Source organism: Lutra lutra, chromosome 6 (assembly GCF_902655055.1).
Source record: "Lutra lutra chromosome 6, mLutLut1.2, whole genome shotgun sequence".
Classification (NCBI taxonomy): domain Eukaryota; kingdom Metazoa; phylum Chordata; class Mammalia; order Carnivora; family Mustelidae; genus Lutra; species Lutra lutra.
Genome location: NC_062283.1, coordinates 7,419,818 through 7,442,129, shown reverse-complemented (window position 1 = coordinate 7,442,129; position 22,312 = coordinate 7,419,818). Strand labels below are relative to the sequence as shown.

The window sequence follows — 22,312 nt, the reverse complement described above, 5'->3', positions numbered from 1 at the left end:
ATTTTCATTGAATACAAAAGCCTAGGGTAGTTTTTCAGTATTTTGTGGATGTCTCTCTGTTGCATTCTGGATTGCACGGTTTCTGACAAAAAGTTTTCTGTGCTATGTTTGAGCCTCTGTGCAGTGTCGTCCTCACTCTTTTCACCCCCCAATAGCTTTTAAAATTTTCTCTTTATTACTCTTTTTCTTTTTTTAAAGCAATTTGTTTTTAATGCACTTTGGTGTGCTTTTCTTTATCTCTATTTTACTGAGGTTGATTGAGTTTCTTGAATTTGTGGTTTATACTTCTCACCAAATTTGGAAATAATTGAGCCATTATTTCAGGGAATCTAATTATGTGTGTGTAATTTGGTTTGGTATTGTTCTCTGCTCATTCTTACTCTCCATTCTTTCTCCCTTTGCTTCATTTTGGATAGTTTGTGTCGCTCTGTTTTCAACTTCATCCCTGGAAGTTTCGGTAGCGTCTTTTTCTAATATCTTCTATTTCTTTTCTCATCATGTTCACATTTTCTCAGGATATGGACCACATTTACAATAGCTGTTTTAGCGTCCTTGTCTGCTAATTTCATCATCTCTGTAATTTATGACTCTGTTCCTATTGATTGGTGTTTCTCCTGATTATAAATGTAGTCAGTGTTTTCTTTCCTGTCTGCATGCCTGATAATTTTTGTTTGGATGCTGGGCATTTTAAATTTCATGTTGTTGAACATTAGATTTTGTTGTTTTCCATTAAAGAGTTTTGGACTTTGTTCTTTCACAGAATTCAGTTATTTGAAATTACTTTAATTTGGGGGGGCTTTCTTTTAAGGTCTGTTAGTATAGGTCCAGAGCAGGTTCTAGTAGAACACAAATTTTTCTCAACCATGAAGGCAAAATAGCCTTCTAAGGACTCTATCCCTTCAGTCACATATTCTAAGATCTTTCCGTTGACTTCTGGGAACACAAATCATTCCTGGTCCTGCATGACTCCTAAGACTTGCGTGGCCCACTGCTTTGCTCTTTCGCCAGCCTTGGGATTTAGTTTCCTCTCATGCATGTCCAGATATTACTCAGCCCAGAACTTGAGGGGAGCCCTCAGCTGATCTTTGGAGCTCCATCTCTGTGCACCTCTTTTGTCTATAATATTTAAACCCGTGTAGTCTAGCTTTCTGAGTTTCAATCTCTTTCTTCTCAACTCAGCAAGATCTTTGGGCTCTGTTTGCTTTCCCCTTTCCTGCACTGTGGCCTAGAAAATGCCTTTAGGAAGTAAGATGGGTAATTATAGGATTCTCCTTGTCTGCTTCTTTCAAAAATCACAGTCCCTTACTGCCCGTTATTACTCATCTGGTGATTGTTATTTCATACATGTTACCACTTTTTCTAGTTGTTTTATAGCATTGAGGCAGTTCCTGTAATAGTTAATTCTTTGTGCGTGGAAATGGGAGTCCTCACTATATTTCCTTTTAATTAAAATTTTGTGTTGTCATCAGTATGACCAGAGTCCACAATTTATACTGGATGTTATATATTCCTCCGCTGAAATACCCATTGGTAGATAAAATTTTGATTAGCATGGTTTGCTCAAGTTACAGAGTTGATTATTGGTATATATGTTATTTTAGTATAATAGGTGGTAAAATCACCTTTTATTAATACCACCTGCAATTTCTTTTTAGAAATTTTGAATTGAACAGGTATCTGACCATTAAATCTTTGATAAGTGGGGTATGTATCAAACCTTCATATTCTGGTTATTCTTTTTTCCTTAAGACACAACTACTTGCTTTTCCACAGAACTTCTAAACTTTAAAATATTTTCTTTTCGTAGAGTTGCACCTCAATCTTTCATTATGTAGGGACAGTTCTCATCATCCAATCCCTCGCCCCCCACCCGGCCTTTTTTTTAACTTTCTGTTCACCAGAAAAAAAATCTTCAGATTTCGATGACATCAGACCTGATAAAGGTACACTTAAAGAATATTTTAACCCACTTTTTTGGTCAGTTGCCGAAGTATAGTAGCTAAAAGGAGCCAAACTGAACTGAATTATGCTATTTGTCACTATAGTTACTTGGTGTGTGGGTAGTAGATTCTTGGGGATGATCCTTTTTTTTCTTTAATGAAGGAAAAATGAATTTTTTCCTGCCTCATAACAAAGGATTTTATTGTACTTGTTCTTATTTGTTCCTCCTTCTGAGATTGTAGCAGTGGCTGAGACTCTGGAGACTGAGTTTTTGGCAAATGTTGGTTTGTTGGATGTCAACTTAAATGATGTGAAGATAGAAGCTGGGGTCTCCTTAGTAATCTTTAGGTTCTGTTGAAGGGAAACAGAATAGATAAAAAGGCCAGCACCAGCTCCTTTCCCTCTTTTCCCTCTTGGTGCTACCAACTTACTGGCCTATATGCGTCACTGGTCTTAGATTCCTTTTTACTTGTTCCTGTTTAATTTTGTGAGTCTGATTTCAGGCATTTTGATCAGTTATAACAAATTCTCCCTCCCAAAAAAGAGCAAAAGAAGGTAATTTCCTTAAGATAGACTGGACATTGACCTTAACTGTTACTCCTTTTCCTGTTTCTTCTTATCTACCAAATATAGTGATTTGAGAATTCTGAAATGGCACCGAATATTCATGAGCTTACACACGAAAATATCTTAAAACACAGAGTTATTGAGAACTTTCACTAGCAAGTATAATATACATGTTGCATATTCATTGCCCATGACAGTGAATAGGTTATCAACATGTAATTTTTGTTTCCTTAGCTCTGCTTGGTGAACTTGAACCTCATGCCCCCACTGGCTCCCATCTTCTAATTCTTTCTCACCACAAATTCCTCTCTGACAGCACGTCACCCCAACCACACTGACCTCGTTGTGGTTGCCTGGGAACCGTAAACATGCTGATGCTGGATCTTAGGTTCCCTCTGCTGCGAGTGCCCCTCCTTCAGCTAATTGCACGTGGTGCATGGCCTTGGTTCATGCATGGTTCGCGTTATCCTGAGTCTTCCTCAACTACTCCTTGTCAAAAGTAATGTCCTGACCCACCACGTTATCACTCATTCTTTCTCCTGCTTTTAGACATCTTATAGCACTTACTCATACTTGACAGTATATTATTCATCTTTTAGTTTATTATATCCCTCATGTGAATAAATTTCACTCAAGATCTAGCACAGTGTCTGGTACATTAAAATACTCAACAGATACTTGCTAGATGAAGAATGAGCGATGAATGAGTGAATGGATGGATGTTGTGTTATTTGTGTTAGAACACCTACGCTGTCCTCCTCATGCACCTCCAAACTGAATCGAAGAATGTGATAGAAAGTAGAAAGCTGTATCTGCCATTTAAGCCCTTGAAATGATTAATTTTTAAGTTTTACATTCAAGGTCGAATTTCCGTAAAGATAGCTGCAGTATTTTTAGTCCCACTTGACTATAGATTTGGTGTAGTTCACTTTGGGGAAAGACATTTGGGACCATAAAACATTAGTCATAAAGATATTCTGTCCTTTTAAAATTTAAGTTCTATTTGTCCTTCATTCTGTAGTTGGGTTCATTGGCCCAGGTAGTGCAAAATGCTTTGCTTCTTTAGTTTCTTTTATGCTCTAAACTATTCTGTAACTCTTGAACTTCGTCTTGGAATCTAGAGGAATTTTTAAACATCTCTACGATCACCTGATACTAATTTTTTTCTGAGCACAGGATACTGTGTTGTGGACTTCTTGTTCTTTTCTCCCTCTTCTGACTTCCTTTTCTATCTGTAATGTTTGGACTTCTGGGAGTTGAAGCGGTTGTGATTTTTTTAAAGACCATAGAACATCTCTCTGCATATCCTGCTAAAATACCAGAGGTCCCATTCATAGACACTCCTGTCTGGGTCCTCTCTAGGGGCATTAGAAAAGCCCATATATGGCCTAAAACACACTGGGATTAGGATAAACTTAATCTCCCTCACTGAGGTTTACTGCGGGTTCTGGAGCCTGGGGAGTCAGATGCCTTGTTTTCAGAAAGTGTGTCATCCTTTTGTGTTGTTTAGTTTGCTTTTAGCTTTCCATTATTTCCAGATTCTTGTAGAAGTATGAAAATAAACAGTATTCTCTCTGATTATGACCTTTCGAAAGAAATAAATTAAACAGGTTGCTTTTGTTTAACGACAACATGATCAATTTATGTCAACAACTTCTCTTCTGTGTTGCATTGTAATCACAGAGGTCAGGGTGCTCTGCAAATACTCTGTCAACTCTTGCTATTAACGCAATAAAAAAGATAATTTTAAAGTTTAATTGTCTTGCGGATAGTTGATCTCTCTGAACTTACCTATAAGTGGAAAATCTTACTTTTAGGTTAAAAAAAAAATTTATATTCACCTGCTGTGCTATCCAGTTGTCCTTATAGGATAATAGGAAATTTTAAGTAAGGCTGCTGATCTTATGGAGAACTTAAGAGACGGTATAACACACTTTGCCGCATTCAAGCTGCATTTCCATATTGTCCAAAGAAAATTTGTTATTTCCTTACTGCCTGATACAGAATGTAGTATACCCCTGTGCACATACTCTATGTACATGTACACATGTACATCCATATGTATATGGAACCAAAATTTGTCGCATGCTTCCTATGTGTTATGCAGTGTAGTAAGTCTTAGGCATTCATTTGTTAGTGAGGTTTTGGTACCTCTGTCTGGAGATGCTTCCATCCTAACGAACCACTAACTATAATGCATTGTGATACAAAATTTTATATAAGATGCTTGGGAGCACAGAACAGGAGCATCAAAATTAGTCTGGGTGGTCAAGAAAATTTCTCTTAAGGTTGTATTCATTATGCAAAGAGTAGAAGACACTTTAGAGGGAACAGCATATGCGAATTCACGGAGGCCTGAGCAGCAGGACTTGCACAAAGAAGTACAAGGAATTCAGTTCACCTACAGTGGGAGTGATGTCCGGTGGTAGGTTTGCGGAGAACGGTGATTGTGTTGTGATTATGAGACAGAGTGTTCTTGATCTCAGAAGGTACATGCTGACATATTGAGATTTAAAGTGCTACAACGTCCACAACTAACTCTCAGGGAAAAACAAACAAACAAAGAAACAAACAAACCCAAGTATGTGTGTTAGTTGTTTGGTGTACTACTGTTGAGATTTTTCTATAAATGTAACATTGTTCAAAATAAAAAGTTAGCAAAAACACCTTCATGCCTGTGATAACTTTTGTTAGTTTGCAATAGTATAAACAATATAGTTGAAGAATGAGGTAATTGATGGTATGTCATTGTTCTATCCAGGATAGTCATGGTTGGTCCTGTTATGATGCTATCTTTAATAATATTGTCATTTCAGCGGTGTTTGTTTGTTTGTTTGTTTGTTTTACAAAACCCTTGAGCATCCAATAATAGGATTAGAGGGATCAAAGAAGTTATATTGTCTAATTCACTATTAAGTGAATAGATTGATTAGGTGGAGGACTGGCTATATATATTATTACTTAAAAACATCACCACTGAAGAAATTTCCATGACCCTTCCAGTGCTTAATCAGAGACTCATAGTTATTTGTGAATTTTCTTTTCTTTTTTTTTTTAAGATTTATTTATTTATTTATTTGACAGACAGAGATTACAAGTAGGCAGAGAGGCAGGCAGAGGGAGAGAGAGGAGAAAGCAGGCTCCCTGCTGAGCAGAGAGCCCAATGCGGGGCTCGATCCCAGGACTCTGGGATCATGACCTGAGCCGAAGGCAGAGGCTTTAACCCACTGAGCCACCCAGGCACCCCTATTTGTGAATTTTTTAAGTTTTTTTTTTAAGAAAAAGACAAACCATAAAAATCTAATTAATGTGCCCTTGTCATCCTTAAAACAGAGGATCTGGAATTAAGAGGAGAGAATTGAATGCATATTAAATAAATACAACATACTCTGTTTTTAATTCATATTCCTTATTGGCCTTTGAGGAAGATGGAAATTGAGCTCTGGAATGGGCTGGTGGAAAAAGAGAAGGAAGGGAAGGGCAAAGGCAGGCACGAAGGGAACAAGACAGAAGGAGAAGAGGATGGTAAGCGTGTTCCGAAGAAGAAAGACTTAGCAGATTTTGAGGTGAACTTTTTTTAAAAATTGTTTGTCGTGGATAAAGATCTTCTGGCTATCTGCTGTCGTTCCCTTTTGATCCCATTAATCACTGTTTACAGTTTTCCTGTTTTTGTAATCCTTACTTTTAGAGACTCTATTCCTAGTGGAACAAATGAATCACCTTTGTGTGGTAGAAATTTTCCAAACGATAAAGCCAGAGCCACTGGAGGAAAAAATCAGTTCTCTGATTAGATGAAATCAGTCTTTGCCCATATTTGCATCTACTACATTGAAGCCCCTACATAGGGCCAGTTACAGTGAGTCCTAAGCTTTTGAAATTGAGTTTTGGCAAAGTTTGATTTTCAAAAAGGATTTTCATTGTCGTGAGACTCTTTTATTGAGGATATTATCTTTTTTTTTTTTTTTTTTTGGTTAATCTTTTATGTCTTCTCCTTTTTCTGTCCTCTGTCATCTCAGATTTCTCTGGAGCAAAGATCAGAATCCAGCTGTGGGGGTGGTTCTCCATTCGGGCAAAATATTGTGCATTTCAACTGTAGGCTGGTCCGTAATTACTTGGGCAAAATGATAATGGATTCTAATAATTGAACTTTTAGAGGACTTTCCCTGGTAAGACACATTTCATTCCTTCCTAGTATTTGCTCATCTTTTCACCAGAATTAACAACAACAAATGGAAGATAGATGATCTGATGAGCCTGATGTTCATTAGAAAAGGCAAAATGAACAATCTCAGGAAAACAAAAATCAGATGGATAAACAGTTTTAGGAAAAAGTAAAATCTCTCCTCAGATGCTTATAAAAAGCTAATTTCTGTCCTACTTTTCCACCGCCTACTTTCCTTTTTTTGCACGTGTTTATTTTTACAGGCCTGGGAGTTTCTACTGGGCATTCATTCCTCTTATCTCAGTTCTTCCTGCTTGCATCTTTTTTTTTTTTTTTTCATGTGTTTGTTTTCCTGACACGTATTCATCACAGTCCATGCTGGAGAGCAGACTGGGCCTATCTCATTGTGGCTGACATCATCCTCCCCCCTGAGTAAGCCCAGCTAGCCTCTCATTCTGGTGTCTGGGGCTGTGTTCTCCAGTCCCCGCCCCCCCCCTCCCCCCCCCCCCCCCGCACTCCCCGCCTCCCGCTCACCCCGCCCCCCTGCCCCCACCACTGATAGGGATGTATGTGAAGTTCCCAGGGTGTCTGTTAATGTCCCCTTGCCAGCTCCTGGATAATAGCCAGTGTTAGCTCACAGAAGCTTAATGATGAATCCATATCTGTCATGAGCTGGAATTGATGCAGGGCACATAGTAGGGAAGGGCTTAATAAATGTTTGATAGACCAATAAAGAAACGAATGTGCAAAGGAATATAGCTCATAACCGAAGTCCTCAAGGAATGAAGCTGTTTAGGCAAGCCCTTCTGTCCATAAGTATAGCCAATTAAGTGTGCGACTAGAAGCATGCATGTGTCCCAGCCTCCATTAGTGATCACAGACTGCAGCCTGCACTTCCCCTGGTGAATTCAGATGCAAGCGGACCTGACAGGAACCGCTTGCACAGTGAGTAATCACCAGACTTCCCAGAGAAAAGGATGGCAGGGAGTGGATTCCGCATTTAGCTTCACCGTTAGTGTGAGATGACTTTCTATATCCTCACGATTGGAAGGATCAGAACTCATTGGAATTCTTGAGATAGAACCTTGCAAAATCCGACTTTCTCACGTTGATTAAGAGCAGAATCAACTTTGACACGTTTTGGGAGGGAATTGGCAAGGCCCGCTTTGCCAAAAGTCCTGGGATTTCACATTTTGCACATGTGCTCTCATTTCACTATGTTTTAACCCAGGTTGCTGTTATAAAGAGCATTTTAGCAGCCTTGATCTTGGAGACATCAAGACCATTATTCCTGTTGTTGCTCTGATTTAGTGTTACAGCTGCTTCCTCTTTATGTGATTTAATTTGAAGTTTCAGCCCACCAGGGGGCTATTGGTCCCCACCTATGCGGCTTTAAGAGCTGGCTGCTGTTTTCTGCATGGATGTTATTTCCATTCCTATTCATAGTGATTTTTCCCCCTTCTATATTCATCTAGCAACAGCAAGGCACTGTTCCAGGAACTCGCTCTCTCTACATAAGGCGTAACATGGAACCATTTGGATGGAAAAATTATAAATTAAAATTATTCTGTTCATTTTAAAATATTCATATTGTGTTGCTCAAGTGCCAGTAACTGGAAAATCAGGGATAATGTCCTGTTTTTATAACCTCTTTCAGAGTGTTTTAAAATCCGTATATGCTGTTACTTAGCCATCTCTTTTCCTGGAGTGGATTTTGTGATAAGATTAAAAACAAACCGGGGGGAGAAAAAAGGTTGTAGGAGTCCACTGTCTGATGGCATATGTAATATTCAAATAAAGATAATACCACTGATTGCAACCCTTCTTAAAATAGAAAAATATTTACTCCATGTGCTGGGAATATTTATAAAACTGTCTGACTACAAAGGTAACCTATGAGCATGGCAGACTATTCCTTTTGAAGAGAAAAGTTTTTATTAAATGATTAAAACTAAGCAAATGTTTATTGATTTCTGGAACTACATATTTAATTGAAATAGAGAAAACCGGTGTATTCACAGGACTACTGATTTGCAGATTCTGAAAACATCTCCAACTTTTTAAATAGGGCTGTTTTCTTGTTTTTGTTTTTGTTTTTGTCTTGATGCCTCCAGTTCTCTATGCTAAGTTATTGATTCTTTAATTGCAGGAAACTAAAATTTTGTTTCTATCCTTGTATTTTCTGTGTTGTACGGGTGTGTCTGAGGATGTGCATGTCTCAGAAAGATAGACCCTAGGGAAAAGTGAAACATGTTGTTATGTGGTTTGGCTGGTTTTGGGTAAAGTAAATATATCTCTTATTCTAGAGGAAAGAGTACTTATTGGAGATCTCAGCTTCATGTGTATTTTTCCACCTCTGTGGAAGGCATTAAAGAGAGTAAAAGTCTTTACTTTCCGCTTCTCTTTTCTGTAGGTTTTTAGGTTCACATTCACACAAAAGCCATGTGTTTTGTTTGTTGTCTCCCTTGGCTGGGAATATTTAAATGTATTTTTTTTTTAATTCTTCTCTTCCATCAACTGAGGACAATTTAAAATTATAATTTGAAGACTCTTTCTAGAAATGTATACTTTTGGGTCAGGCTGTCGTCTTTGTGGGCCTGGTGCGTGTGCCGAGGTTCTTCTGAAGCAACAAATCACTTTAGCATGAACAAATTTCACAGGCCTGTTTGACTGTTGGTCTTAGCTTTGTGTGAATCATTTGGCCTTTTAAAATAGGCTAATCCTTTAATCGAATATGCTTTCAGAAAGGTTCTGAAAACCTGGGTGGCTCTTGCTAACTCTCTTTTACTCGATTTAAATAATACTAGGTTATCCAGACGTGTTTCTTTTTGATTTTTGAAAGGATGTTAGCTTAGGCCATAATATTTGAAGTCAGGATTCTCCGTAATAACAGTAACAACAAAACACACACGCGTTCTCCTAAAGTCTGATTGATGGAAAACAGGACGCAGGCTGTCAGTAAACGGGTTTTTCAGCACAAATACTTAGTTGATACAGCAACCGACTTCTTTGAACACCGCAATGTAGAGCACTCTATTCTTAATTGAATAAAGAAAACAAATTAGAATAGTGGCTGCAGGAGAAATGGGTACCTCATAATTAATAATTTGTGAGTTAAACCTTAACTACACTTGACATTTTTCTTTGGGTCGGCGACAGACTGACTGATGAGTGAGTTAACTCCTGGTAGCACCTCTCCTGTGCCGTGACTGTTCAGTTCCAAGGCTCACGGTGCTCCAGAAAGTAGGTCTTCATTGTGATGGGATTGTCGCTTGCGTCCTGATCAAAGTGCTCCGGAGGAAGTGCGGCTGAATTGATTGGCTGTGAATGTTAATCACTCCATAGGACGCACTGATAATTTACAGCATTGTGGTAACTCTCTGGTGTTCGTAAAATGAACTTAATAACCCAGTGCCACCACGGGATAAGCTGCTTTTTCTCTGCAGTTGAATACCCCGCCTGCCCGCATAATGGTGTTGAGTAATACTGCATTAAAAAGAGCGAGCAGCTGTATGATGAAGGAAACAGCTCTGCAGCGGATTTGTTCATTATCTCCTTTGATTCACAGAGGGCGTTTGTGAGATATGGTTGACCAGTGAAGACACGGGGGCTTACGGCAGAGACATTGGCACCGATCTCCCCGCACTGCTGTGGAAACTGGTTGAAGTGATCCCTGAGGGAGCGATGCTGAGGCTTGGCATGACAAATCCACCCTATATTTTAGAGCATCTGGAGGTAAGGCAAAGCGCCCCATTTCCCTGCTGACACAGACACGCTCCAGCCCAAGACAGTGTGGCAGCCTCAGCAGCATCGTACCGTTACATTTAAAACCTCTTGCACATGATCATTATTATTTTATTTCATTTTTCTGTGGTCCCGCGTTACTAGAATGAGTGGAGAATTTCAGACCCTCCTCTGTGTCAGTCTGCACATCTTGTTTTTGCTTGCTCTCCGTTGATTAACGTTGCTTGGGTTTTCCAGCGCTCGCCCTCTCGTCACAGTTCTTTGTTTCTTCTTCGCAGCCCCTCGGACTCCCGTGGCATAAGTGTGCCTCGGTTCCTCCGCTCGGTGCCCTGGTCTAGTCTAGTTCAGGCGCGCTACGGCATTGCATTCATTTTGCATCCGGCCGTGAGCACGGTCTCGGAACCACTGTTCGCCCTGGCGGTAAGGGTGTGGGGCTGTAAGTGTGAGGGTGTTTTAAATCTCCTCCCTTTGTCTGGGGAAGGTTAGGGATGAAGTGGGATCCTAGAGAGACACAGCTTGGTATTCCTCTCCTTGATTCTCTCGTGGTCACCGTGAACACGAAGGGGTCATGGGGACGGGAGATGCCTCGTCTCATTTGTATCCCTTCTCCGGGTCAGGCGCTTACCCTCAAGGAGCTTACCGTGAAGCTAGAAAAATGGACACGTGTCCAAGTACCTGGCATCGGATGACAAATGCCACAGTAAATATGAGCAAGAAACAGGGACATTTAAGTGAAAAAGCGCATGCCAGGATTCATGACAGCTATTTGAGCAATAAAATAATTACATTGGACCCACAGTTCTGGATAAGAAATCTGATAACTGCTATTGGAAAATCACGTGCAAAGTATAGAAACAAAGGGCTTATATTTTTATCTGCTGTGTCCTTTACAGTTGTTTCGTGCAGGAAAAAAAATTCCCGAATCTAAAAGCAAGCATAGGTGCTAAAATTTAATGCCCAGATTCCAATGAACAGTCAACAATGGCAAGACTGTTTCTGTTGACTGGATGGGAAGCCTGTACTAGTCGAAGTTGTGCTGAAAAGCCTCCTTTACGTCCGCAACGTCTTTTAGAAATTCTGAAAACAGATTTAGTAGCAATCTGGTTGTTAATTACAAATACACAGCGAAGAAATCCAGCAGTTTCAGTTTTGTTATTCACATATCCCCCAGCCCGATCTATTTGGTAAAGGGATATGATAGGTTAACTTTAGTACTTTGGACAGTGGGGGACTGTTAAGATTTGCTATTGAAAAGCAAGTTGCAGATGTGTCACTTTACACATAAGCCTGTGACCCAACACTTGAAGAAAGCAAGTGACTTTCCTGTAAAAATCAAATATGGCCAAGTCCTGCTCCATTTGAAGTAAATGCGAGGCACCTACCGGGCGATATGCTAGATGTGTGGTTTGAAACAGATCTCAGCGAGGACCGAGGGAACCGTAGTGCTAGAATCAGCAAAGTTCAAGTAGGGAGTAGACATAAAGGGGAAAATCATGCCTAGGCTCTGAGATGACTGAATAAAGTACATCTTGAAATGAATTCAGCACGTCTGTTAATTGCAAGGTTACGGAAGCCAATGCTGCATTTGTAGTAGATCCTCTGCCCCGCATCTGAAGAAGTGCCGGAGCTGTTGACCTCCACACGCATGCTCCAGGAGAGCTTCTGAAATCAGCGGAAGTTGCTAAACATAGCTTTACACTTCACCTGGAAAAACACCAGATGTTTAGTTCATACGTCGTGGTTGGGGTAACAGCAAGTTCTGATTGTCATGATGTAGCTTTGCGCAGTGGCAGTATCGTAGCCAATGAGGTTTATCCGAGGCGCGATTATTGCTAATTGATTGTCATGATGTTACCCTTTGAACCCTCTCGCTGTCAGGTATCTGTCACGTTGGCCTTCCCTCCTCCACTGTCATCTTTACAAGGCAGGGACCTCATCATTTCCGTCTCCAGGTGTACCCGACCGAGTGGTGGTTCAGTAAATGAGTGAATCAAGAATGAATCAAGGAAGGGCCTTCTTCAAAAAATAAGTTATAGAGCCCCCTCTATAGCCTCAAACTTTTGAGTCTTAACATTTGGGTCAGAAGAGGCTGCAGAAGATGACAAAGTAAGTGAACTTCAAGGATGAGAGTTTGTCCCGAAGAAAAACCACTCACTCCTCTGCCGTTGGTACGCTGGGAGTCACCCAGCCCTGTCGCACCACACCAAGGGAGAAAGCAATCCAAGGGAAAACAGAGAAAAGGAAACAAACGAGCCGAAGTGTACAAGAGGAAAAAGACCCATGCCTACCCGAAAGTACAAGCTTGAAAAAGCTTCCTTTGACATCTGGACACCGTGGCCTTGGCAGTTCTTCTCACTCTCCCCTGAGCGGGAGAGCCCAGAGCGCACCCTGTTCCCCAGACACACCATTCATTGTGTAACAGGAAAGGGAACTGAGCTGCAGAGCCTTCCCCGGCCCCCCCATGTGAAACAGGACGTCAGGGAAGGGAGCCAAGCGGTGCTGAGCCTCGGCCCGTGCCCACCAATACATTGTGCTTCCTCGTTTTCCTCTCACTAAGCCGAGGGCACGCTACTGAAATCACCTGACTTATCTAAAGAGTGCTGGAGAGAGTTCACCAATAAGATAAAAAAAAGAAACGGGAGAAAAAAAAAATCAAAACAAAAATAACACCAGTGAATGACAGATGGTGATGTCTTTTAAACTGTGGGGATAGAAAGAACCCACTCTTGAAACAACTCCTCATGCTTTAAAACCCTCACAGTGAGGGTTCCTTGAGAATTGTATTGGTGGGAAAATGCCTTCTCAGGTTTCTGAAGATGCTTCAGGCTGCAGACTTTAATTATAGAGGATTTCACCAGGCTCTTTTCCTTCTCCATTGTTCTGTTTACTTCACATTCACTGGACTTTGCGATCTTCCTTAAAATGTCTTACCAGCTTGCTTGCTTATTTTTGTATATATGTATTTAGTTAAACAGCTTAAAGGGGAAATCTTTCTTCTTCTTTTTTTTTTTTTTTTTCTGAGAGAGAGAGGAAGAGAGCAGTGGGGAGCACAGAGGGTGAGAAGGAATCTTAAGCAGGCTCTGTGCCCAGCATGGAGCCCAACATGGGACCCAATCTCACAACCCTGAGATCATGACTTGAGCTGAAGTCAAGAGTCAGACACTTAACCCATTGAGCCACCCACATACCCCACAAAGGTGAAATCATTTAAAGGAAAATATCAAAGTTTCTGTGATTATTTAAAAGTACAATGTGGAAAAATAGATCTATGGATGATAGGAACAGAATAGTTGATAAAAAAAATAGACTGTTGATAATAGGAACAGAAGATTCATATTATAGTTAACATAGGATGTACTTTTAAGGTTTTATCATGAGTTTAGGGATGCCTGGCTGGCTCAGTCAGTACAGCATGTGACTCTTGAACTCGGGGTCACGAGTTCAAGTCCCATGTTGAGCATGGAACCTACTTAAAAAAAAAGTCTAGCATTACGTGTGGCACTTTATAGTAGACATTAAATAAATGTGTAGCGAATGAAAGGGAAGGAGGAAAATTCTTAATCCTTAACAGGCAAGTAGTTAAGTGTTCTTCGGAACATCTATAAACCCTAATTTTAACATATTCCTGCCTTAATAAAATAATTTGAGATGCATTTTAAATGATGAGATAGCTGACAAAGAGATGATCTCAAACACTGTACTTACATATACGTATCTTTGAAAAGCATCCTCGAATTGCAGAAACCTAAGTATAACCTTATGCAGTACTTACTAAGTATGGACACGAGGTCAAAACAATAGATAAAACAATGGATTGAAACCTATTAGCTCATCTTAAAGACCTTACAGACCTGTCCATTACCCACAAGAAGAGGATACGCTCTTTAGCTTGGCATACGGGGGCCTCAGGATGCCTTCTACCAAAGCATCCCTGTGTTCCCACGTCTTTGGTACCCTGCGATGTCTCCTGTATGCCGTGGCTTTTTCATCCTCCTGAAGTTTCTACTTTAACTTCTGCTCTTTCCGTTCCCACCACGCGTTGACTGTTGGTAATAATGACAGAATCAGACGTACTGCCGTTTGCTGCTCTGTGCGTTGACGCATAGATGGCCCCCACCATGGCCGATGAGAGAGGTTTTTGTGCTGTGTTTGCTCTCCTGTTGACATTATGGAGGTAATAACCTGGGCATATTCCTCTTGAGTGAACTCTGACCTTACAGAGGGCGGGGTGACTGGTGAACTTGCGCATTCTTGAACCATGTTGCTTCGTGTTGCCCTCCTGGTTGTAGGTAGCCCACAGCTAAGGATTAATTCAGGCAACATGGTACCCGTGAACCCCACAAGGTGTCTGGAGGCCAGTGGCAGGGGCACAGTGGCTACCTGTCCTCAGGCACCAGAAATCGCTGGGACTTTTTTTCAAGACTGCCTAATAATAACATCAGTACAGTTTGTCGACTGCTCGTTATTTTCAGGAAACCACGCTGATTGCTTTCTACACATTCTTTTCCTTCTTAAAACAAGCTACCTATAGAGATGTTATTCTCCTGATTTCATTGATATAGAAGCCACATCTTAGAACGCTTTAATTATTGGTCAGATTACATAACTGGCTAGCACCTGGACTGTTTCTTTTCTTTTCTTTTTTTTTAAGATTTTATTTATTTATTTGACAGAGATCACAAGTAGGCAGAGACGGGCAGAGGGTGGGGGGGAAGCAGGCTCCCTGCTGAGCAGAGAGCCTGATGTGGGGCTGGATCCCAGGACCCCAAGATCATGACCTGAGCTGAAGGTAGAGGCTTAACCCGCTGCGCCACCCAGGCGCCCTGGACTATTTCTTATCCTGTCTGATTGTACGGCGCTTTCTGCTGCCTCCATCTTTCACAGAGCCCTCTCTACCGCCGCCCAGATTCCCGCCATGCTCTGTTGGCCTCCGTCTGGCATCCCTGTGTGGGCACTCATCACCCGGCTCTAGCATCCCTCACTCAACGTGTAAACCCAACAGAACTGTCACCACCTTTAGGGAGAGACCATCTTGGTCACCTCTTTGCACTTTGGTGCCTGTGACGACAGGCCTGATGAATGTGGACAGAATGATGCTTAGCTCTTCTTGACTGCCTGTCTCCTGAACGTGGCAGTGGCTTCATGTCTGTGCCAGGCATCTGGTTTTGGAAGACTTTGTGGATGGTTGTTACGTGTGTTTCTCGCTTAGGAGTCATACTTCTTTGAGGAGATATGAGATGGTGAGGGAAGATCCATCTAAGGGATCCATTTTATTTATTTGCCCTGCTAGGATTCATGATGATAAATAGTATCTTTAGAACTACCTGGAGCAAATGAGCTCACTGTATGATTACTTAATTTATAGATCATCTAGGCTCTTAGCTTCTTTCTTCTTCCCGCTCCTTAGCTCTCACTGGTTTGTTGTGGGTTTTTTTCCCATTTTGTTTTCTTTCTTTCTTTTTTTTTTTTTTTTTTATAATCTCCCATCAGAGAAGTCAGCAGTGGATGGTCAAGAAGGAGAAATTAAAATCAGGCAATTTGTCTTGTTTTTCATTTTATGGGTTGGCTGATAAGGAAAAGTTATTAAAGCTGTTGACCGGGCAGGGATAAGGGAAGGATCTATGGATTTTATTTATCTAAGCTGTTTGGGTTCTCCCTGTGTTATGAATAATCTAAAATAACTGTTATCTCCCTTAAGATTCCTACATATCTTAAAATTGTATCTGAATTTTAGTACATCACTTACAGCCTGGTCCAGAGAGGGCAAGTTGATTAATCTGGATCATAAATAAATACTTGTTATTAAGGACCTAACTACATTCAGAGTTATGAGCAAATCAGATTACTTACTTTTCAATTTAGATTACTCTGGGAAATATCACTAAAATTACTATCCACATTGCTATTATACCACATTTTATTTAGCTTCAGTTAAAACATACAGTTTTTTATAAGATTTACATTTAGTATATTTATGTTATGTTATGTAAGATTGATCCTAAATAGTGATATTTAAAGTGTTGTATCTGTTTTTGGTTGAGAAATCTTGTAATGACCAACAGTTTTCCACTACCCTTGATTTTTATATATTTACTTCTGCTTAAATGATCGTGCATTCTAACCTAATTGGATATTTATCAAAATTAATTTATCTGATAAAAGACAATAAATATGCCACATGGTAATTTATGAGCACTAATGATATGTTTGGCTTTGCAGACTTCTAAAAACTTCCTCATGGTTTCAAAATAATAGCTTATTTCCGTACTTGCTGTATCTCTGTTGTGTCAAAGCAATACAGAATTTCTAAACTGAAGTCAGTAATTCACACGGGGGCCCTTAAAATTATTTTTCCTTATGGCTTATGCTTTTCAGAGTAACAGAAAAACATGCAAACAGACTTTGTGCTGTTGTATATAAAATATTTCCCCTTTTTGATAAATGGAAGGACAGGCCAGGTGATTTATTTTAAGCAAGAAGGTGGAGAGGAGAAATCTATGTCTGCCATCCAGATATGGCAGAAATATCTGGCTCCCATTTTCCGGCCAATTATAATCCTCAGCGCTTCATTTTTAACCTGGCATTTGTGAATTTCAGGAGGTCCCTGACATGTCTGAAACTGGAAGCCAAAGTTTGTGCCTTTCTGAAAATCGAGGGGAGGGGAGCCTACCTCAGATACTGAAAGGCTTTTCTGGGAGCCTAATGCTGAGTGCTGGGAGGGAAGGGCAGGGAAGGATGTGGGGCAGTGCCCAGCGCTGTTTGCCACATGACTCGATGACTTGTGATGACAGATGAAATTAAAACACTCCTCCGCGCAAGCGTGATGCAGGCTCCTTTCCCACGCTGCAGTCTGTAGCCTCGGATGGGCCTAGGCTGAGCAGCAGCACAGCTTCAGTGGGGCCGTCTCAGACCCTTTCATCTCTGCCCTGTCATTACTATGACCCTCACTTGATCCCTCGTCATCTCCCAGCCTCTGAGCTCTAGCCCTGCACAAGAAGCCTGAGCTTTTCTCGAACCCGACAACCCCTCCGAAAAACTTCCATAGCGTGTTGCTTCTTACTCTAGTCTCAGTTTACAATATTCCTTCTGGGTGGTGAAGCCTCGCGCTTCTGTGCAGTCCCAAGGCCCTAGAATAGAAATGAACTCAGAAACATACAGTCGGGATCTCCGCAAGTGACTCTTTGTGGCTGCCCTCACACCCAACAGACTCAATAGGTTTCATCAGGAATTTTATGGTCCCCATGTTTTCTGGGGAAAATGAACCATTTTGTGGATGAACGTTCCTCATGTTGAAAATATTAGTTACGTCTGTCTTCCTGGGAAGCACAATGGAAAATGCATTGGTTTAACAATTCTATTTGTATGGCCATCAGTGATTTATAGAGACCTACCCAGTGGGCTTCTCTGCTATCTCAGTTCCCCATTCTGAACTACCAGATAGCACAGCCGGGCGTCTAGACCCTGTGTGGGAGTATAAATGATCAGATCATCTTTGGTTACGATGAAGATGCTTTAATCCACTTTGTAGTAAAATCTGTCTGTATTTCTCAATCTCTAATATCATTTTTCCCTTGCCAGTGGCCTAAAATTTTGAATATTGCTCATGAAATCCAATAACATGTGGATATTTATTCTTTTGGGAATTTTTCCTGGGAGGACATTTCCTGAGAGGGAAAGTACATAGGGATAAAACATGTGTCAAGATGATAAGTGAAAAGGCCCCAGCAAATGCTTCTGTAAAGAAAGTGACACCATGGTCAAATATGTCTCTCTCTATAGATATCTTTTAACAAAGCAAAAGACTTCTGTGTATATATATGAACATACATATTAGAAGTTATATAATATATATTATACTTATTAAATATATATAATATGTAATATAGTATACTTTAGATATATAGAGAATTATATACATGAAATACTTTCTAGAATACTTCAGGAATATTCTAGAATACTTGAGAAGCCTGCAAATTTACATATTTCAGTCATGGCATACAAATGTTCCTATTTCATCTTTTAGTATTCCTGTGTATATTTCCATTTATAAAGGAGGGTATTAGATATGTATGTGGTTTAATTTGCATCTTAAAAGGCATTTCACATTGCCATTCCCCTGAATCCTTAATTTCACAGGAGTAGCTGAGAAGGCTTCCCTGTCACCTGTCAAAATTAGTATAGTTCAAACACCACAATACACCATCTGTGGGCTTTATCTTCCTCATTAATTTAGGAAGTCACTTATGCTCAAACCATTGAGAAAGGCTGCGTTTGACTTTCCTTCATAAGCACAGAGAGCAGCTAACACACAAGGCAATCAACGGTCATTCCTTTATATTTTTCTTTTGATTCTAGGATCATTTCTCTATTGATTTCTTTGCTCTGATAGCTTATGAAAGGCTACCCTAGGCACTTGCTAATTCAGCACTTAGTAAAATGAAATCCTCATATTTTATATCAGGTGGGTAATGGAATTTTCAGATGATTCACGGTGTAGAACAGAAGGGTTGGTAATGAAGTTAATGGTTCATAGAATGCTACAGTGACATTCTGCATATTTTCCAGAGAGTGAAGTTTCTTAGTTTGCTTCTATTCATGTCTAATCTACTAAATTATTTCTCCTAGGTCCAGAGTGCGTCTGTTCTTTTCCCCACATCTTCCTTTGCGTACCACAATAATAATAGGCATGAAAATGTTAAAGTTTCAAAATTGAACTCTGAAATTCTGTAATGCCATTTAACAGTAAATAACGATTGTGCCCTAGATTGGAAACATAAGGGTTTTTAAATTATTATTATTGTTAAGAACTCCTTTATTTGCATGTCATGGAGCAAAACTGTCAAAAAGATTAAATGGGCACGAGTGGTCCCTGTGTAATCAATCATTTTCAGTATCAGAGTTGCTGTATGTGGTCCAGAGAAAATCAAACTATAATGCTGAAAGTAATTTTGAATTAATTGTTCATTAATTTATGGGGGAAGTCCATTCTGGTTTGGTTTTGTTTTTTTAATAGCATGTATTTTTGTATGTTTTTAAAAATCACTGAAAACTTTGCCACATGTAAAGCAGTGTATGATTACGGAGAAATACTGTGGATAAGTCTTTCTCTAATATACGGCAACCAAGAAAGAACTTCCTAATTACATGTTAAAATGTATCTTTAAAAAAGCAAGCTTTATATCAGCTCTTGTTACCCCGCGTCATATGGAATATCAGCCTCGATTCTGATCAGTTGAAACTTCAGACATTGGTCTCCTGATTAACGTGTAACTGTAAAAAAAAAAAAAAAAAAAAAAAAAAATTCAGCCTTCATTTTTTTCCCGCCTCAACAAAGCCTTTTTTTTTTGTTCCTCTATTCTTCTGTTACTGCCCATGTGTCAGTTTCCTAAGGTTGATGTAACCAAGTACCGCGCAGACTAGGCTGCTTAAAATGACACAGATTTACTCTCGCCCAGGTTGGGAGGCCAAAGGTCCAAAGTCAGAGCGTTGGCAGGCTCAGTTCCTTTATGGAAGCTCTGAACTGAGAATCTGTTCTATTTCTCTGTCCTAGCTTCTGGTGGCTGCTGGGAGACTTGGGCATTCCCTGGCTGGTAGACACGTCACCACAATTTCTGTGTCAGTCTTCACATGGCGTTCTCTCTGTCTTTGTGTCCAGATTTCCTCTTCTTATAGGGATACCAGTCATTGAGTTAGGGCCCACCTTAATTAAGTTTGACCTCATTTAAACTGGGTGATATCCATGAGGACCCTGTTTCAAATGATCGTATTCACAGGTACTGGGGATGATGTCTCCAATATATCTTTTTTGAGACACAGTGCAACCCACAACCACCTTGTTTTGTGGTAAACAGACATTTTCTAGGATGTCATTTTAATTCCGTTGTTTTATCTATGTAAATATCCGTGTGTGTGTGTGTGTGTGTGTGTATAGTTAGTTATTTTCTTCCTGGATGATTACAATTAATACCTTAATTTGTAGCAGTCTACTTTGAATTAATACCAATTTTATACTAGTATACAAAAACTTTCCTTTTATGTATACCTTAGTTCCCTCTCCCCTTCTGTGCTGTTGTTGTCATACCAATTATATTTTTGTACAACGTATGCCCATCAACACCTTTCTTGTATTTTTTTCTTTAGTGAGAGAGAGTGTGAGTGGCGGGGGTAGGGCAGGAGGCAGAGGGAAGTGGGAGTCCATGCTTAGCACAGAGCCTGATGTGGGGCTCCATCTCATGACCCTGAGCTCACAACCTGAGCTGAAAGCGAGTCAGATGCTTAACCAACTGACCCACCCACGTGCCCCCCTCATCAACACATTTCTAATTAGTGCTTTATGCCATTGTCTTTTAAATTACATAAGTTAAAAAACAAGTGTTACAAACAGAAACCACATTTATACTGTCTTTTCTATTTATCTGTATAGTTTTCATTACCGGTGCTCTCTATTTTTTTCATCTTAGATTGTAGTTACTGTTCTAGGGTCCTTTCATTTCAGCCGGAAGAACTTCATTTAGTATTTTTAACATAGGTCTGTTAGCAATGTAGTCTCTCAGTTTTTGTTTATCTGGGAATGTCTTAATTTTTTTCTTCTTTTTTTGGAGGATCACATCTCTAGATTTAGAATTCTTGACTAACAGTCTTTTTCTTTCAGCCCCTTTTATGTCATGCCAGTGCCTTCTGGCCTCTGTGATTTCTGATGAGAAGTCAGCTGTTAATCTGATTGGGCATCCCTGGTGGATTGTGAGTTTCTCCTCTCTTGCTGCTATCAGGATTCTCTCTTTGTCCCTCAACAGGTTGATTGTGAAACACCTGGGGTAGATCTCTTGGAATTTATCTCACCAGAGCGTCTAGAATTTTTAACGTTTTTCTTCAACAGTTGTGAGGGTTTTTTGCCATTATTTCTTCAGATATTCTTTCTGCCTTTTTTCCCCTGCCTCCTCCTTGAATTCATATTATTTGTGTGTTGGTATGCTTGATGGTACCCCACAGATTTCTGAGGCAGTGTTCATTTTTATTTATTCTTTTCTCTTTCTGTTCTTGAGTCAAAGTAGTCTCAGTTGACCTGTCTTCAGGTTTGCTGACTTCTTCTTCTGTCTTCTCAGATCTCCCACTGAGCCTCTTTAGTGAATTTTTTTTATTTCCATTGTTTTACTTTTCTTACTAGAATTTCTATCTGGCTCTTTTTTACAATTTCTTTCTCAGTATTGATGCTCTTTATTTGGTAAGACATTATTCTCATGCTTTCTTTGGTTCTTTAAACATATATATTTTTCTTCTTTGAACATATTTAAAATGATGATTTAAAGTTGTTGTCTGATAAGTACAATCTGGGCTTTGGCCAGGACAATTTCTGTTGGCTGCTTTTTTTCCTTGTGTGTTTTGCATGTTTTATATTTTATTTTTTGTTAAAAACCAGATATTTAAACAGGCATTTAAGTATAGTGTGGAAGCTCTGGAAATCAAATAGTCCTCCTTTGCCTGCAGTATGTTGTTGTTATTGTTGTTTGTTTAGTGACTTTTTAAAGTTTAATTCAGTAAAGTCTGTATTTTTGTTATGTGTAGATAGTGAAGTCTGTATCCCCTTAGTTTAGTGGTCAGCTGATGGGTAGAGGTTTTCTTAAGTGCCTCAACCTTAAATCTCTCCCTCTTCACGGGGGAGTGTACTGGAGCATGTCCTGAATGCTTGGTCAGGATGCTTACAGCTATGCCTTTAGCTTTATTTCCTGTTTGTGCAAAACTTCAGGTTGAGCCAGAGGTGAGAGCTGAGGGCCTTGTTGGGTTTTTAGCGAGCCCAGGTATAACCTTGACACACACAGTCAGTCCTCTGCGTGCTTGTAGCCCTCTAGAGTCCTCACAATATGTCAGGGTTTTTCAAAGCCCCCTCTGGACATCACATTC

At 40.0% G+C, this 22,312-nt stretch overlaps 1 protein-coding gene, 1 long non-coding RNA gene and 1 pseudogene across 5 annotated transcripts in view; 2 read left to right on the top strand and 1 right to left on the bottom strand.

Moving 5' to 3' along the window:
- The window catches only part of CDKAL1 (CDK5 regulatory subunit associated protein 1 like 1), a 708,279-nt gene that overhangs the window by 390,598 nt on the left and 295,369 nt on the right, over window positions 1-22,312 (top strand). For all 3 annotated transcript variants that reach the window (XM_047732825.1, XM_047732823.1, XM_047732824.1), the window contains one exon: window positions 10,239-10,405. In XM_047732825.1, coding sequence (XP_047588781.1) covers window positions 10,239-10,405 — 167 coding nt within the window. The remainder of the gene's footprint in view (window positions 1-10,238; window positions 10,406-22,312) is intronic.
- Window positions 583-19,689, bottom strand: LOC125102109 (uncharacterized). 2 transcript variants are annotated; one of them, XR_007128054.1, is made up of 3 exons: window positions 19,609-19,689; window positions 17,806-17,875; window positions 583-2,292 (listed from the first exon to the last, which is right to left on the bottom strand). It is a non-coding gene; the product is annotated as an uncharacterized LOC125102109 (long non-coding RNA). The 2 variants fall into 2 exon arrangements; XR_007128055.1 differs by lacking the exon at window positions 583-2,292 and adding an exon at window positions 17,419-17,541.
- On the top strand, window positions 12,190-12,269 carry LOC125103344 (uncharacterized; annotated as a pseudogene).